Source organism: Calliopsis andreniformis, chromosome 8 (assembly GCF_051401765.1).
Source record: "Calliopsis andreniformis isolate RMS-2024a chromosome 8, iyCalAndr_principal, whole genome shotgun sequence".
Taxonomy (NCBI): domain Eukaryota; kingdom Metazoa; phylum Arthropoda; class Insecta; order Hymenoptera; family Andrenidae; genus Calliopsis; species Calliopsis andreniformis.
In genome coordinates this window covers 10,957,593-10,974,024 of record NC_135069.1, presented here as the reverse complement: position 1 = coordinate 10,974,024, position 16,432 = coordinate 10,957,593, and the positions used below count along the sequence as shown (strand labels likewise).

General features: G+C 29.4%; 3 protein-coding genes across 7 annotated transcripts; 1 reads left to right on the top strand and 2 right to left on the bottom strand.

Moving 5' to 3' along the window:
- Positions 1–1,779: 1,779 nt before the first annotated feature.
- LOC143182334 (maternal embryonic leucine zipper kinase) lies at positions 1,780–5,354 on the bottom strand. Its single transcript, XM_076383286.1, has 13 exons — positions 5,092–5,354; positions 4,876–5,026; positions 4,668–4,777; positions 4,446–4,599; positions 4,264–4,370; positions 4,036–4,203; positions 3,775–3,969; positions 3,581–3,701; positions 3,417–3,494; positions 2,822–2,894; positions 2,585–2,735; positions 2,402–2,505; positions 1,780–2,321 (listed from the first exon to the last, which is right to left on the bottom strand). The coding sequence occupies exons 1-13, from the start codon at positions 5,233–5,235 to the stop codon at positions 2,051–2,053; spliced, it is 1,827 nt and encodes a 608-aa protein (XP_076239401.1). The 5' UTR covers positions 5,236–5,354; the 3' UTR covers positions 1,780–2,050.
- Positions 5,355–6,813: 1,459 nt separating this feature from the next.
- Moca-cyp (nuclear cyclophilin protein Moca-cyp) lies at positions 6,814–12,639 on the bottom strand. 3 transcript variants are annotated; one of them, XM_076383787.1, is made up of 9 exons: positions 12,414–12,639; positions 10,422–10,735; positions 10,260–10,347; positions 9,479–9,508; positions 9,244–9,389; positions 9,077–9,170; positions 8,743–8,995; positions 7,795–7,890; positions 6,814–7,706 (listed from the first exon to the last, which is right to left on the bottom strand). In XM_076383787.1, exons 2-9 carry the CDS (start codon positions 10,702–10,704, stop codon positions 7,002–7,004), a joined length of 1,695 nt encoding a protein of 564 aa, XP_076239902.1. In that variant the 5' UTR covers positions 10,705–10,735; positions 12,414–12,639; the 3' UTR covers positions 6,814–7,001. The 3 variants fall into 3 exon arrangements, with proteins under 3 accessions (XP_076239902.1, XP_076239903.1, XP_076239904.1); XM_076383788.1 differs by lacking the exons at positions 10,422–10,735; positions 12,414–12,639 and having other exon boundaries at positions 9,479–9,612; positions 10,260–10,349; XM_076383789.1 differs by lacking the exons at positions 10,260–10,347; positions 10,422–10,735; positions 12,414–12,639 and adding an exon at positions 9,913–9,931 and having other exon boundaries at positions 9,479–9,612.
- Positions 12,640–12,678: 39 nt separating this feature from the next.
- On the top strand, positions 12,679–16,398 carry LOC143182641 (motile sperm domain-containing protein 1). 3 transcript variants are annotated; one of them, XM_076383795.1, is made up of 7 exons: positions 12,679–12,806; positions 13,587–13,601; positions 13,866–14,042; positions 14,110–14,273; positions 14,367–14,526; positions 15,677–15,820; positions 15,906–16,377. In XM_076383795.1, exons 3-7 carry the CDS (start codon positions 13,898–13,900, stop codon positions 15,935–15,937), a joined length of 645 nt encoding a protein of 214 aa, XP_076239910.1. In that variant the 5' UTR covers positions 12,679–12,806; positions 13,587–13,601; positions 13,866–13,897; the 3' UTR covers positions 15,938–16,377. The 3 variants fall into 3 exon arrangements, with proteins under 3 accessions (XP_076239910.1, XP_076239911.1, XP_076239909.1); XM_076383796.1 differs by lacking the exon at positions 12,679–12,806 and adding an exon at positions 14,664–14,798 and having other exon boundaries at positions 13,009–13,601; positions 15,906–16,398; XM_076383794.1 differs by lacking the exon at positions 12,679–12,806 and having other exon boundaries at positions 13,021–13,601; positions 15,906–16,373.
- The last annotated feature ends 34 nt before the right edge of the window (positions 16,399–16,432 follow it).

Genomic DNA, 16,432 nt, shown 5'->3' with positions numbered 1-16,432 from the left:
TTATAGAGAATACTCTAATATGGTAAAAGAAAATATGTGTTCCTATTTGTAAAACCCAAGGTGATCTTGATTTCGACATAAAAACAAACTGTTTCCAAAATTTTTTACTGCCATCTATTGTACACCCCATACCCTGTAACTTTTGTTCCAAACTTTTTTTTGTCAAGTGGCTGCAAGTAGATGAAAAATAGAGGTAACACCCTGTATAAGATATCTTTGTGCTATCTGGGTTAATTAGGCACTAACTAAAATTTCATTCGTATAAACAGAGTTCTACTATCCATTACTGTTAAAGCATCTACAATCCTTTCATTTTCCTCAACGTCGAGAACAAGGTTTTGGTACCTATTTTCCTACGTTTACGACTCTGTTTCGAGGGATGCTCAAGGAAAGATCATCCTGATCGGACTGTGTCAGAACATGCCTGGTAAGGATACCTACGAGCCGACGATTATTGAGCGGCCAAAGATAAAAGGTCGGTTTGGCTCCCATAAAGCAAAGTGCACGCGGCTCCATTTTATGCTGATCGATTTGTGGTGATTTTATAACTCTGCCTATCCATAGTTGTTCTCGTAGGGATGCTGCGGTTCAAACGGACCGCGATATTTTATATCTGCCGCGTGAACGCGAAACGGAGCTTTACATATTTCGACAGAAAGGGTTGGGAATTTTTCTAGAAGTCTCTTTGTGCCACGTTTGACCATTCTTCGCCACTTCGAAAGACGTAACTCATGTTAGAAATGGCGCGTTTAGACCAAGCGGACGAATACTCGTTCTTCTTCCACTCAACTACATTCTTCCACTACAAATTCAAGTGACACGAGTATTTGTTCCTATTCGTTTAGTTCAAACGATTTTCGGGCAATCTGTTCATAAACTCACCCGAATGCTGTATGAATGCTTACAGCGAATATAAACGAATGTTTGTGGCAGTGACGGATTCTACATTCTAGATGCTCGTCCTAAGTTCTACGAATATTTGTTCCTGTTCTAAACATTCATAAAGCATTCGTAAAGTACATATTTATAGACCACTTGGACACATTTGACTTCCGATCTCGCGAGCAATCGGTAAATGAACGAACAAATACTCGTGTCACTCGAATTTTGTTGTAGTGGTGAAAGAACGAGCATTCGTTTACTTGGTCTAAATGCACCAATAAATTTTCGAAGAACCATTATTTTATTTATGAAAATATGCATTTTTCTTACTTCTACTCTTACTTGTACTTTTGTTTAATTCTTAAAGTGTATTGGATATAATTTACTGAAAATTATATAATTTATTTGTAATTCTTTTACATTGTATAAATAATATTATACAATAGACGACTTTTGTTGTAATCAACATTGCAAGCTTCGAGGAAATATTTTCGAAATATACATAAAAATAAATATTATATTTTCTTGAAATGTAGTAGTGCCCTCAAATTAATCCATGAACTAATATTCGTATTTTTGTATTAAATGATTCATTTATCTTTTTTTTATCATTTTATCTTTTTTTGCTAATACGCATATTATGTAAAATAAGTCATCTACTAAAGAAACTTTTCATGTTATATCTTTTTATATATTCATAAGCATTTAATAAGTGTTTGATATGAAAGTTTTACAAATAAAGTGAATCAAAATACAACCTTGTTGGAGTTATTTTTAATGTATACATAATATACACACAATTTTTAAAATTTAATGAGTTGAATTATGTACACATACCATACCCCTAATGACATTATGTTTGACAGAATTGGATTTATTATAAACACGACAAGATCAATTCGAAGACACTATCATATTTCATCTATAATTATTTCTTCAATAAAGAAACTATATATCAGAAATGTACATTACTAAATAGTCATAATGTTGTTATAAATGGTATCTGCTATGATTCTACACTCAATCATTAAAAAACATTCTTTATCCTTACATTACTTTTAAAGTCTACTTTACAATAGTAATAGAGATCAAAACGCGATAGAATAGTTTTATATAATAAACTCAAATATATATTTTGTAATATTCATATAAAAATATTAGGAAGACTTTAAATAGGGCACTTCGATTCTGTCGAACATTCTGGTTCCGTGGAAAGATCTTCAGCTGCCAGAGCAAGAACTTCTTCACAGACTCGTTTATAAACCCATGCATCACCTTTTAATCTTTTTCTTCGAATCCCAACTAATAATTTATCACTCGTAACACCATCTAACAAACACACTTCTAACTCGAAAGAACAAGTATTCCTAGTCGAAAATGGTCGTGTCGTATCTTTTTCGTCTTCTGTACAATCTTCTGTTTCCCCTTGAAGTATAAACCTACAAAAATATCTTGATTATAAAAATAATGTTCATATATATATTGATTCCACAATATTCTAAATAATTTTTAATGTTACCCTTTTTGATGGCACATAATTCCTTTTCGTCGAAGCGCCCTGCGTAATTGTGAGAGAACGTATTTCGGATCATCACTATTTGTCGATGATACATTGCACAAACCCTTAAAAAGTAATATTAAATTAAACGATTTGTATTCAAATTATTGACAATATTAGTAACGCGTGTAACGAAGTACAAACTTTGCCAGAAAATACGTTGGGTTGATCAGGATCAATATTTTCATTTTTCATGCGTCGTTTTGGAGTAAGTACGCAACGTACACGATTCAACCCACGTTCTATTCCCATTATTACTTTCCTTGCACTTCCTGGAGTAGATGATTGTGTTCCTCTATAAATTATTTTCGTCCTTAATAGTACTTCAAACTTAAATTATATTAACTCATTCTTTTTCTTGCTACTGTTAAACATGCTTACTTTGAATCTGGTATTGGAGTACTAGTTGGAGTAGAAATGACTTTATCTTTTTCTGCCACTCGTTTTACAGGAACTGTAATAAATTTTTGGAATATTCTTGGAAAAAATTATATAACAGTATTAATAAGCAAAAGTTAAAAGGAACTGTCAGAAAAAGGAATACTAAAAAGGTATTATACCTTGAAGAAAGGGTTGGGATAAAGAGTTCTTACATAGAGCTATTTGTAACTCCAAATTGTGTTTGTTCACAAGTCGTTGCTCTTCTCTGACTAATTATCTGCTTTTCACACAACTACAGTAATTTAAGGCACTTGGAAACTTTCATTAAAGTTTCTAATTAGGTGGTTAGCATCACCTAATTAGAAATAAACTTAGGAAAATATATTATAAAAGTACCACAACTACAATACAACATAAATACATCTAACAAACTCTTTAATGAAAAGGAATAGTTACTAAAAATAAAAGTTTTATATATATAAAATATTTTTCAAAAACGGTAAAGAGAAATATAACAATTTGAAACTAATTGAGCCCTTCCATAAAAATTATAAAACCAATAATAAAAATACTATTGCAATATTAAATAACATACCAGGAGAACATACATCATCAGTCTCTTTACTTCGAAGTCGTTTCCTTCCAGGTAAATGTGGTTCCATAAAATTACTAACTGTGAAAGAACAAAGAAGGAAAGAAAAATTAAGTAATAGAATATTTATCCCTTTTTCAACCAATGTGTAAGGAATAGTAACTTACCATTTTCAGGTGTTTTAGGAAGTGGATTATACACAGTGTTTGACACTGGTGACCTTTTAGTAGATTTGCTTCTTGGAGAATAATCAAGTTTACTTATAATGCTATTGGCTTCACTTTCACACTATGAGTAATAATAAAAAAGACCAAATTAATATTAAATTATTTCTAAAGATATAATTTATATACAATAATACCTCTGACTTAAAATGAGACTTTGCAGAATGTGATATTCGCAGTGAAAGTCCACGAAGTTTCCTGTCTAACAGTAAAAGATATGTAGCAGTTTTGTAATCAGTTCGATCGCTTTTTACAAGTTTCTTCCATATCTCCAGAGCATGTTCACCACATATTGCAGACATAGTACTTAAAACATCATCGTCTTTTTCAAACTGCAAATATATAATTCTTAAGTCTTGAAAAAGATATAGTTTAATGAAAACGTAAAGTCTTCTTACATTGGTCTTATGGACAAATGAAACAGGATTAAGAAATTCTGCAGTAATCCATGGGTGATTGCACAGTTCTTGTATAGTAATTCTTTTCTTTGGGTCTATTTGTAACATTGCTCGTATCAGCTTTTTACTACTATTTGATAACCAGCTTGGTTCATCATATTTACCACTCTAAAATAGAACTGAAATTAATCACTGGTATATAAAAAGAAATGACTAATAGGAACTTACAAGAATTTTTCTATACAAACTCTCTATACTGTTATCATCGAAAGGCAAAAAACCACAAAGTAGCGCATATAAAAGAACTCCCATACTCCAAATATCCACTTCTGAACCTATACAAAAATACTTAAAAATTATTTCTTGTTATAAAAATATAATATTCTAATTCATTGAAAACTGTATAATACCTAGATATTTTTTCCCTAATATGAGTTCTGGTGCAGCGTACGTTGGAGAGCCACATGATGTTTGTAAATGTGATTCTATTCCATTTTTAGGTTTTGCACATAATCCAAAGTCTATAAGCTTCAAATTTTCTTCTTTGTCTAAGAGAACATTCTCCTAAGTGTAATAGAATATTTAGTCTCTATTTATACATAATACCTGATCATAATAAATATTTAACTTACTGGTTTCAAATCACGATGAGCATATCCTAAACTATGTAAATACGCCACAGCAGAGACAATTTGACGAAAGAATTTTCGTGACTCTGTTTCTGAAAGTCTGTTTTTCTCAACTATAAATGAAAATAGAAATACAGTCTTCTAGCAAATTTTCAAGTTTCGAGTATTCAAAGAAAACTACAAAATATCAAATTATAGTGTATAATATTACCTATATGATCAAATAATTCTCCACCTGAACAATATTCTATTACCATAAAATAATGACTCTCTGTTTCTATTACTTGGTATAATCTACAAATGTGTTGGTGCAATAAAGTTTTCAGTGCTTCAACTTCTAGCTTAACTCTCGGTAAGTCAACCTAATAATTCAAATATATAATACAATGAACTTCTACGTGTTTATCGAATGTTAAATACCACTTACACCCAGTGCTGTTTTGTCCATTATTTTTATAGCAACTTTTTCACCAGTTGCAATGTGTGTAGCAAGTTTAACTTTCGCAAAACCTCCGCTTCCAATGGTCTTTTCCAAATCATATAAACCTTTAAGCGCAGCATATCGCACCATCGTGACAAATTCGTAAAAAACTCAATTATACCTCTATAATTATCCGCTGTCAATCACATCACTTTTGAACTCACAATTTCTAACGTAAACAATTTTCGAAAGCCAATCAAGGCGTAGCATTATACGTGACTAACTTCTGATTATTAATATTACCAACATAAAAGCATAAGCAGAAATTATCATAAGGATATACAGGGTGTTCCAGAATTGCTAATGAAGGTGGAAAGATTCTACACGAAAAAATAAGTCGAGAATATAAAAGGAAATGCATTAATATTAAGCTTCGTTATCTGAAAAACCATATTTGATTTTTAGTCAACTGTATCTGCACCGAACACTATTTTAAGAACTTGAAGAGTATGCGAGATAATGAACATTTTTACCTTAATTTTTAGTAGAGACAGTGGTCAGACTGTGAGTATTCCCTTTTACTTATTTCTAAATTTCTATCCCTCAAGCGCTTAAAATTGTTTGCATATTTCGGATATATTTCATCCGCGACATTAAATTATTTACGAAGTAGGTGATTCTGCTACAAAAATTATAACCTAAAACTTAAAAGAAATAGAAAAACGCTAAAAATTAAACAACTTTGAAAATTAAAAAATTCAAATCACTCGGGATTAGAAAACAAAAGAAATTGCGCGGCATTTAATTCGAAGTAAAAATGGAAATTATATCTAATTACCACAGCTATTACGAAACACCTCTGCAAAATTATTTTAAGTAACGATCCTTGTAACAAAAATGCTTGTGACTAGAATATTTCAATACATTTAAATATTTCGAAAGAAATAATTTGAGTTAATAAAATTGTTACATTTAACTCAATTCGGTAAAAGAGATATGATTTAGTTCGAATATCGAATGGTTGAATAATTATAGTAATTAATAATTTTCTGCTTACCTTTATGTAAATTTAAATAATATAACTTCTTTCTTCAGTATGTACATATAAAAAAACTTCACATTGTCAATGTGAACAAGCACGCTACATATACTTTCCAAATTTGCAATTTTATTGCAAATATGAGAATCACTTATTTTTAAATTATTATTTTTATTCAAAAATTGAATTAATCGGTCTAATGGTTACAAGTAATATATCAAGCTTAACAAGTAATCTGTGAAAGGGAAATTCTAATCAGAATTGTATTCTTCTGAACATAAACTCTTCTAAACTGGAGTGTATTAAAAATAATACAATGAGCATAAAAGGGTTAACTCAAACATATGTAACTCTGCAATGCGTTCATAAGATTACAATAAAATATTTTTTCCATTGTTTCCATTCATCAATAAACTTGTGTACAAAATGATTATATGTACACAAAATAGTATTGTTATTGTACTTAATGTAAAAGTATTTCTAATTCACAATAGAATGCTGTACGGACAAAGACATGTTTTAACATTTACTTTAACATCTTAGAGCTTATATGTGTTAGGAGTTTCACATAATTAAATGTTAAAGAATTATGCTTGTAAATATGTATATAATGTTGTATACACTGCACAGAAATATAATAAAATTATTGTATACAAAAAAATGGTTGTAATTGCAAATCAAAATTTACATTTAAACACGAATATTAATATTTAATTTATTACAAATATAAAGCAAATTCATTATACATAAATTCAATTGTACTAAAAGAAATTGAATTTAGATGTAAAACTTCAAAATATGATATAAGTGATGGAATTTACGTCATAAATTATATTTTTCTCATATTATATAGACAAACAATAAGAGAACAAAATATTTAATCTTTGGAGTGTTGACTACTAGAGCTACTTGAACGTGAGCGACGCTTGAATTTTGGTTGATTATTGGAGTCTGATGCATTATCACTCTTTCTTCGGTTTTTGTCGTAACGCGATGAATTGATATCAGTGTCGTAATTCGAATTAGAATTGTTTGCTCTTCTATAATCATTGCGTCTATCATAATATCTGTAATTGTCTCTGCCTGGTCTGTTCATCCTGTAAGAATCTCGTCTGCGCGGGTAATAATTCCTTCTATTTCTTCTTTCACGACTATTTCTACGATCATAATCTCGATCTCGAGATCTTCGACGATCGCGCGATCTCGAACGACCACTTCCGCGTCTCCTACTTCTATCTCGTGAATCACGTCGCGAAGATCTATCACCATATGATCGATGTACGTCACGTTTCATTCCTTTTTCATTTTTATGTTTTCCATCTAGTTTATCTTTTGGTATAGTATCGTTTACATCTGAACTAGTATTTAAATTATCTTGGTCCTGTTCCTCATTCTTATTGTCGTTTTTATCATCTGCTTGATTGTTTTCTTTATTTTCTAATTCCTCAGACATGCGAGCACCAGCTTCAAATTTATCCATTACTGGATTGTCTTCATCAGGATTTTCGGCAAACTTTTTAATCCTATCAGCTTCCCGCTTTTTCAATTCTTCTTCTTTCTTCAAACGTTCCTTTTCTAATTTCTGCGATACAATTTTAGCACATAAAATATTGAGTATATTGTTACCGAATTATTATAATGTGTAGTTCCATCAACTTATAATTAGCTACCTGAAATTCGTGTAATTTGATAGTACGATTCTGAGCTTGCTTCCAGTGAGGCGGGGTAACACTTCTCGAACGGCTACGTGAAGGTGTATGATATCGCTGAAAAGTTGTGTGTGTGTGTACTTATTCATGAATATACAAAAGAAATTGTCACATTTAAAAAGTTAAGCACGATACATCAAAACATGAAACGACATTTAAAGGAAATATACATACCGTAAACTGTATAATAATAGCGGACAAATGTTTGAAACCTCTAAGTCGAAAAATTGACAATTTTTGATTTGTTATAACTTCATAAAAAGAAATCATACAGCCTTCTGAAAGTTATTTTAAAGAGTTAGCCCTCTATTTTTATATTTCTAAGGTGAATTTCTTCGAAAATGTTTCTATACAAGTAAGCGATTGAAAACGCGACGATTGTTTTTCTGTAAAAGATAATAAAGTTCAAACGGTTACAGTTTTCTTAAACAATTTTTTTCACAACCCAAATCAGCATGAATTTCGAGATGGAAGTCTTCTCTTTTCAGTAACCTCTCTAAAAGTTTATTTATGATTTTCTGTCATTGTTGACATACTGGAGTGTATCGTTGACATTGAAATTCTACATCAATTCCTAAGGAATTCATTGTAAGGACGAGGCTTCAATCTATAAATACATGATGATTTGGATCGCGAAAATAATTTTTTATGAAAACTGGAACTGTTTGAATTTTTACAACTTTTTAAAGAAAAAGCATTTTCTTCTTCCTACTCGCATCCTATCCTACAAGCATCTTTGAAGAAATTTAATTTAGAACTATAAAAGTAAAGGATACATCCTTTGAAATGACCCTAGAAAAGTTCTACGATTTTTTTTCATGAAGTTATAGTAATTCAGAGATTGACAATGCTTCAGCCTAATGGTCTTAAACTTTTGTTCGCTACTGTACACTATGTACAAATACTTACAAATATTCCTCTTCCTTTAAATATTCGACCAGTTCTTCTATGTGATCGTACCCGATCTCTTCCGTAATGTTGCCTAAATTCTTTCTGATTTGCATTATTAGTAGGCCCTGCTCTGTATAAAAATTTATTTGCTGGTACTTCAGGAATTTCATCTGGATCAATTTTTGTCACTGACACAAGTGGATGAGGTTTTCCAACATCATCTTCGTTCGAATCGTGAATCTCGCCATCTTCTGATCTTGCTCTTTTTTTACTGTAACATTATTAAATTATTATTGTGCTATGTTTGTATTATTCTTAAAGATTCAAGGATAAATTATGAAATAAGTTATACTTTTTCTTAGCCTTTTTTTTCTTTTTAGATTTTTCCACGTATGAATCAGAATCCGATTCAGACGAACTACTTTCTTTTGTTTCGCGTTTTTTGGCTGTAAAAACAAATTAAATATTAATATAATGATTCTTTATGAATCAATAATTAATAATGCAACTTATACATACATTTACTTTTTACTTTCAATACAAGTTCTCCACAATTTACAACCTTAGCATCTTGCAACGGGCGGGACATACGGTCTACTGGCAGTCCCTCAATATGTGAAACAATTTCCTGGCCAGACACTACTTCTCCAAAAACCACATGGACACTAGAAGTTTTGAAATTTATGTATAAAAATATGGTTCACAAAATATAGTATTGTATCTATTGATAATTTACTATTTAGTTGTTACTTACTTGTCGAGGTGAGGCGCTGGTTGTGTTGTACTACAACAACAAAATATGATTAAGGGGATGAGAGATGAACAGAAAGAGCCAGCTTTCATTGGTCATTGTGTTGTAGTAGTGGTGTGCAGACCCTTCCCTCATGACTACACAGAAATATAGCTAAGTTATTCATTCCTCCAATGATATTCTTACTTCTATGCTTCTTAATATTCTCCACTTTTACATAACTTGTACAAATTATTGAATACTGAATGATTTTATTTGATATAGTAACACTGTTACTTAAAAGTGAATAAGCAGAGGTACTGTTAAAATCAACACACCCAATTTTCTTTACATTCTATTAATATATTGTTCGTTATTTATTTAGGGCACATTTAAAAACATACTCATCTAAAAGACTAGTAACACATGAGAATGAATATGTATTGAATTCCTATTACCTTTACCTTTGAAGTTGACAAAGAATACATCTGTCAGCAGAGAAAAATAATTTTGAGCCAGTAGAAATATTAAAAAAATAAAAACTACATACATAAAATGTTTCATTTGCCATGATCATTAACTTTTAATAAGCGAATAACTTCTGTTAATAATAACATGCAAAACACATTTTTAGTAAAATAATATAATGCACGAATGTCGTAACATCCTATGAATAATACATATTATAAATTTATCACACCATCCTAAACGTTTTCGTTCATAAAAAAAACTAGTTAATTATTTTTTATTATTTAAAATATACTTCTGTATAAATATAGATAACTATTTACTAACAAATACTCACATAAAAAACTGTGAACCATTTGTATCTCTCCCACGATTTGCCATTGATAATAAAAATGGTTTATTATGTTTTATAGTAAAATTTTCATCTAGAAAAATATTCTTACGTATAATTTGTATTTCTTGCTATACCACAACATACAGTAAATCTTTACAAATTTACCTGCAAATGTTCCCCCATAAATTGATTCACCTCCTGTTCCATTGCCAACTGAAAAATCTCCACCTTGAATCATAAAATCTTTAACTACTCTATGAAAAACGATTCCTTTATAATGCAAAGGTTTGTTAGTTGTTTTTCCAATTCCATTTTCTCCAGTACATAATGCACGGAAGTTTTCACAAGTTATCGGACAAACATCCGCAAAAAGTTCAAAGACTATGCGACCCATTGGTAGCCCGCCCACCTCTATATCAAAGAATACTCGTGGATTGACGTTAACCATCTTGAATTCTTTTGTATATTCCTGAAAATACCTATAATGATAAACAAAAACCACTTAAGTAAATACTACTTTGGAAAGTTACTTAAAAATTGTATATTTTAAATTTATATTGAATTATTTAACTCTGGTGTACTGTTCAAATACTGGAGTTGTTTGAGCCAAATTCACTTACACTGGAAAAATATAATATTCAAGTATATCTCAATTTTTGGTTTTCTTTCACATAAAATAATACAAAATTTATGTATTACACTTATATAGGTAATGAAAAATTCTTTTATGTTAAGATTTTATTTGTTTTACTTTTATATTAGAAATTACAAATATTTTGATCTCATAGCAGGCTTAAATTGAATCATATTATTAATTTCAGTTACAGCAAATATAAACTTTTGCACAAAAAATGAAATATTCTTTATATGTTTACATGATTTTTATATGAAAAGCAAACTATACTTGTCTTATTTGTTCTGTATGACCTACCACCAACAAAATTATTATCATTTACATCTTACTGCCGATTCTGCAGGTATAAGTAATATATAACAAATTCATAAATAGATCATAAATTTCAACAAAATTCATTTGTTATTAATGTTTCTACTATATATGTATGATTTTACCAAATCTTGGTCTAATTCATTTAGGAGTAATCAACATTTATATAACTATATAAAGGGTGTTCTAAAACTGGTGATATAAACATAAAATCAATAATTCTACATGAAGAAATAAGTCAAAAATGTAGAATAAATTTTTTTAATATCGTGCTTTGTTGTTTAGAAAATTGAGCTTTAATTATGATTGGGTACAAGTTCAAGGAAGTACAGTTTTGGGTGCTTAAAGTGTATACAAGATAAAGGGAATGCTCTTGGTCTGACCACTGACTATCTCTATAGTAAACTAGAAGCATTCTTCTTTTTTTGTTTATCCTTCAAATGCCTAAACTTATACTTTAGTACACTTATACTAAATTAAAATTCAAAGTCAATTTGCTCGAAAACAAAGCAAAAAATTTTATTCTACATTTTCATTTTATTTGTTCATGTAGAACCATCCTCTTCCTGCTTGTACCACCAATTCTGGCACACCCTGTATTATTCCAACAGAGATTTATTTTAAACTATACAATACATGCCACAAAAACAAATATATGTTGATAGCACTTTTAGTAAAACTGTTATGTGTAATTATTTCTGGTCTTAAGTCCATTCTATCAGAAAGCTTTAAAAAACTTCTACTGCAAAATTGAAATCACATGTAATATTTGTTTTGTGTATTGAATTTGGCTACGTGGTTAGTGATAATATTTTAATTTGGTACTATCTCCAAATAAGGTTTGTTTTACACTTGAATTATAAATAACTAGTAAGAAATTTCTTAACCCATTTTATCAAAAAGCAGTAAAAATATCTGTTTAAATCAAATTGCTCCGTATAGCACTAGAATAGCAAGTATGTGTATGCTATACAAAACAGTACCAAATGGACTATGCCTGATATATTTTTCAAATAGTATTGATAAAAATCATTAAATAGTATAAATCAGATACTTCAACAACGATAAAGTTCGATTTCGGAGCAAATTAATCCAAATAGTACACAAGGGACTATGAATGTCATAATTAAAAGAAAAATTATTTTTCGAATCCCTATTACTAATAATCTAACGTATCATGAGAAAGATAATAGTAAAAAATAAATTGTTACCGTATCAGAGGACAAATGCGTCCGTAAACTCCAAAAACGAAATTTCTAGATGTAGGTTAGAATTACTTTATATAACCGCTCCGTTTACTTAATAAATTGTGTATGCATTACAATGCGTACAGCACATTTATCATTTTCTCTCACGTTTATACACCTTTGTTGTAACTTTACATCAATACCAACACAACATTCGGCCAACGTAATTCAGCAGTCAATCACGAGAACGATCACCCGGTGCCATATTGTTGAATCCACGCGAGTATTATTAATTCGTTATGTAGCACGTAGCACGTATGGTTACCAACAAAAAAAGTACATGCTTTTCTTCTTTGGATTAACAACACATATACACAATTGATTTATCATTACCGAATTATATATGTGCGTATGCGTGTACGTATACACTGCTCTTATACCTAAATTATTTTATTCGATTGAAGTATATCGCATACGTTTTGTATGGATGGAAATCGAATTATGTTTTCAAGAAAACGACAAAAAAATTGAATTACAATAAGTAGCTGTTAGCATTTTAATTTATAGATCAATTAAATTATTTACGATCGGTAAATATTGAAATTTTTAAGTACATTAAATAATTTTTTTATCATTAAATTAATTGCTTGTATTGCGTCTTTTTTTGATGATATGCATATTTACAAAATATCGTGCGAATGATAAAGTGATTTTTAATACCGTATAAAACCTTTGTGAGAAGATAAACAGTTTATTCACAACAGTAAACTAGGGAAAGACGAGGTACTGCATACGTTTCAACACGTTTGATTTGTTTGCTCTCCCCATCGTCAATGTTGGTAAATGTATAGCAATATATGACGAATACTATAAGGAATTGTTTCGTTAAAAGGATCAACAGTGCAATATTTAATCGAAGAAACCTATGATACGAACTTGTGACTATAAAAGCTTGTAATAGCTGTCGTATAATTAATTAAGCAGCTATCACGACTGATTAAAGAGTCAAAGTTGTTTGACAACATGATTGGACATTTTTATACACGAACTATAAGATTAGAGTGGTTATGATTTTTTAAATCTTTATCCAGAAAAGCACTAGTATTTCTTTCTACGTTTGTTTAAATTAATTACTGTAATACTATTGTGAAATTTGATGATACGCAATTTTCACCTTAGTTTCTATAATTCTTGAAGCACTCAATTTTTAAGGTAAGTTATTTTAGATATATTTATGGTTATTAATATTCAAAGAATACAGATGTTACAATATTGGAGTACAAAAAATTACTTTTGTTTCCTTTGTTTAACGAAAATTTGAATATTTAAAATTAATCTAATTATAGTATAAAATAAATACTTGAAATGTATATTTAGATAAATGTTTGTGATATTAGAAAGAAATAGATACCTTTATTACGAATTGAAACAAGATGTAATTAAAAATTCTAATATATGTAATATATAATATTTTAGGTGCATGGACCACACAAATTTAGACAAATATAATGCAGTCCCAGTTAGCAGCAACCCCTCGAAAATTACCTGTGTTTGTATTCCCTCAAAGCATCACCTTTTTTTTGGACGATCAATCAACTCACAAACAAGTTCTAACTTTGTATAATCCATATGATTTTCCCATAAGATTTAAAGGTACATTTAAAGATAATTACAAAGGTTGAGTTCTAAAAAGTAATTCTAATACAATTTATTATTATAGTATTATGCACTGCGCCAAATAAATATAAAGTTGTTGATCCAGAAGGAACTATAAAAGCAAGATGTTGTGTCGACATTGTTGTAAGACATACATCACTTTTGTTAAGCAATTGCAATGTTATTGATAAATTTAGAATACAGATGCAAGAGCATCCAACCAAGCAGGTAATTAAACAATAAAGTCATTGTATTTAAAAATAAAAGAATATAACTATATCATCAAAATAATATAATTTAAGATTCTTGGAAAATTAATAGGCAATAGGAAAACGAGATGTTGAAGCTAAATTACTTCCTGGCACAACAGATACAGCTGGAAGATCTACTCCAGATCCAGAAATGTTTCAACAGCTTCCTATAAATGAAACTAGACAACAACAATCTTACGCACTTATAGCTCAAAATAAAACAATTGATAGTAAGTACAGATTTTACTGGTCAGATAACAGATATTTTAAGATATAAAATGTAGGTGTTAGTTGCTTTTTGATTTAATAGCAGTAGCTAAACATTTTATGCTTATACACAAAGCAAAATTGTTGCTTACAATTACAGAATGTACACCCAAAACATTTAAAAACCTGTCAAAGTTACAATATCATTTATTACATGGAAGTATTCAAGATAAAAGTACAAAAATGTTCCTGTCTTCAGACATGAAAAATGCCAATTATGTTATTGTGGATAAAGGTTAATATGTTAGTATTTCTTATAATTCTTAGATTCATATGTATATATAGCTGTTTTGAAAGCAGAGCATTCTATCTTTTTAATACTATCTACATATGATGGATATGTTGAGTGTACATTGCCTACATACATCTTGGATTTCTAAAATTTTAGAATAATTAAACCATAAGAGATACAATAAAATGTATTAAGACTTTTACTCCATTTTTGTCCTTAGCTTAACGTATAGGTATGTTAAGTTTAAGGCATTATTACTAAAAGATGAAGGCAGATCGGACATTTTGTGTTCTATTTAAGCTCGCCTACCGCCCTTTAAATTATTACTATATTTATTGTTTACACTCTGTACATCACATTTAAGTCTAAACATACAGATGTACTTTTAACTGAGCCTTTCAGGAGCCAACCTGATCAACTCTTTATGCAAATTTCATTTTTATCGTCAAATTCATGACTAATAGTCAACTTTTCACAAACTAAAAAATTTATTTGCATAATTATATTTATTATCATAACATAACAAAGCTATATATGGTTACTAAATAGCATTGAACATATTTTCAAAACCATTTTGACAAATTTTAAGCTCTGTGTTAAGAATAAAACCAATCACCTCTTAAACAATTCATTATAGTAAATTACTTTAGAGGTTTATTTCAAGTAGAATTTTGAAATATATTATTTACTATATCATCACTTTTATCTGATTTTTGTCTTATGATTAGTCTGACATCTAAGTGACTCAATTGTCAACAGAACATTATTTGATATGGCAGACTGTATTTATTACAGATTATACAATGTATATATTTTTAACATCATTAATATCTGTATTTGCATAAAAAGGGATATTAAAGAATAAAATGTGTAATTTATAGGAGGAACAAATTATGTAGCATTGGTTGCAGGAATTATATGTATAGTTGGATTACTTCTACCTACAGAAGGCGAACAGAACAATAGAGTGCCTGATTATCTTCATCTTTCCATAAATTTTAAATTAATATTTTCATTTGTATTAGGTAAGTATAACTTTTGGTTAATTTTTATTTAAAAAAAGTCTTTTTTGTAAGCTATTTATTAACCCTACTTTTTCATCAATTACAGGTATGGTTACAATTATTATTTTAAGGCTGTAATTTTCGGCTTTATTTACATAAAAAAACTATACAATGGTCAGAAGCATGGGATAAAAGCACAATTAATACAAGATTTCATTAATACAAAGTCCCACTTTTTTGTTACTGGATATACTTGGCTCTAGTCTATAAAGAATAAGCTGTCACGTAATACTGTGAATAATACTAATATTTATTGATATTTAAAAAACCTTTTATTCTTTTAATATATGTTATTATACATACTTATTCAAGTTTGTGCTTTATCGCCGTATGTATGCATAAAGAAATTTGTACATATTAAAATTTTGACGAAACTACTCTCTTTATATGCATATACATTAAATTAAAATACAAAAGTAGATAAATATTTATATTGAAATTAAAAGATCGTTTCAGTTAAAATGCTTTTTGCATAGGAGCGTCGTGTATAAAATTTCATCGATATACTCATGCATTCTAAAGAAATATGATCTCATGTACAAATGTATAAATATTTTATGTAAAATGGGTTTC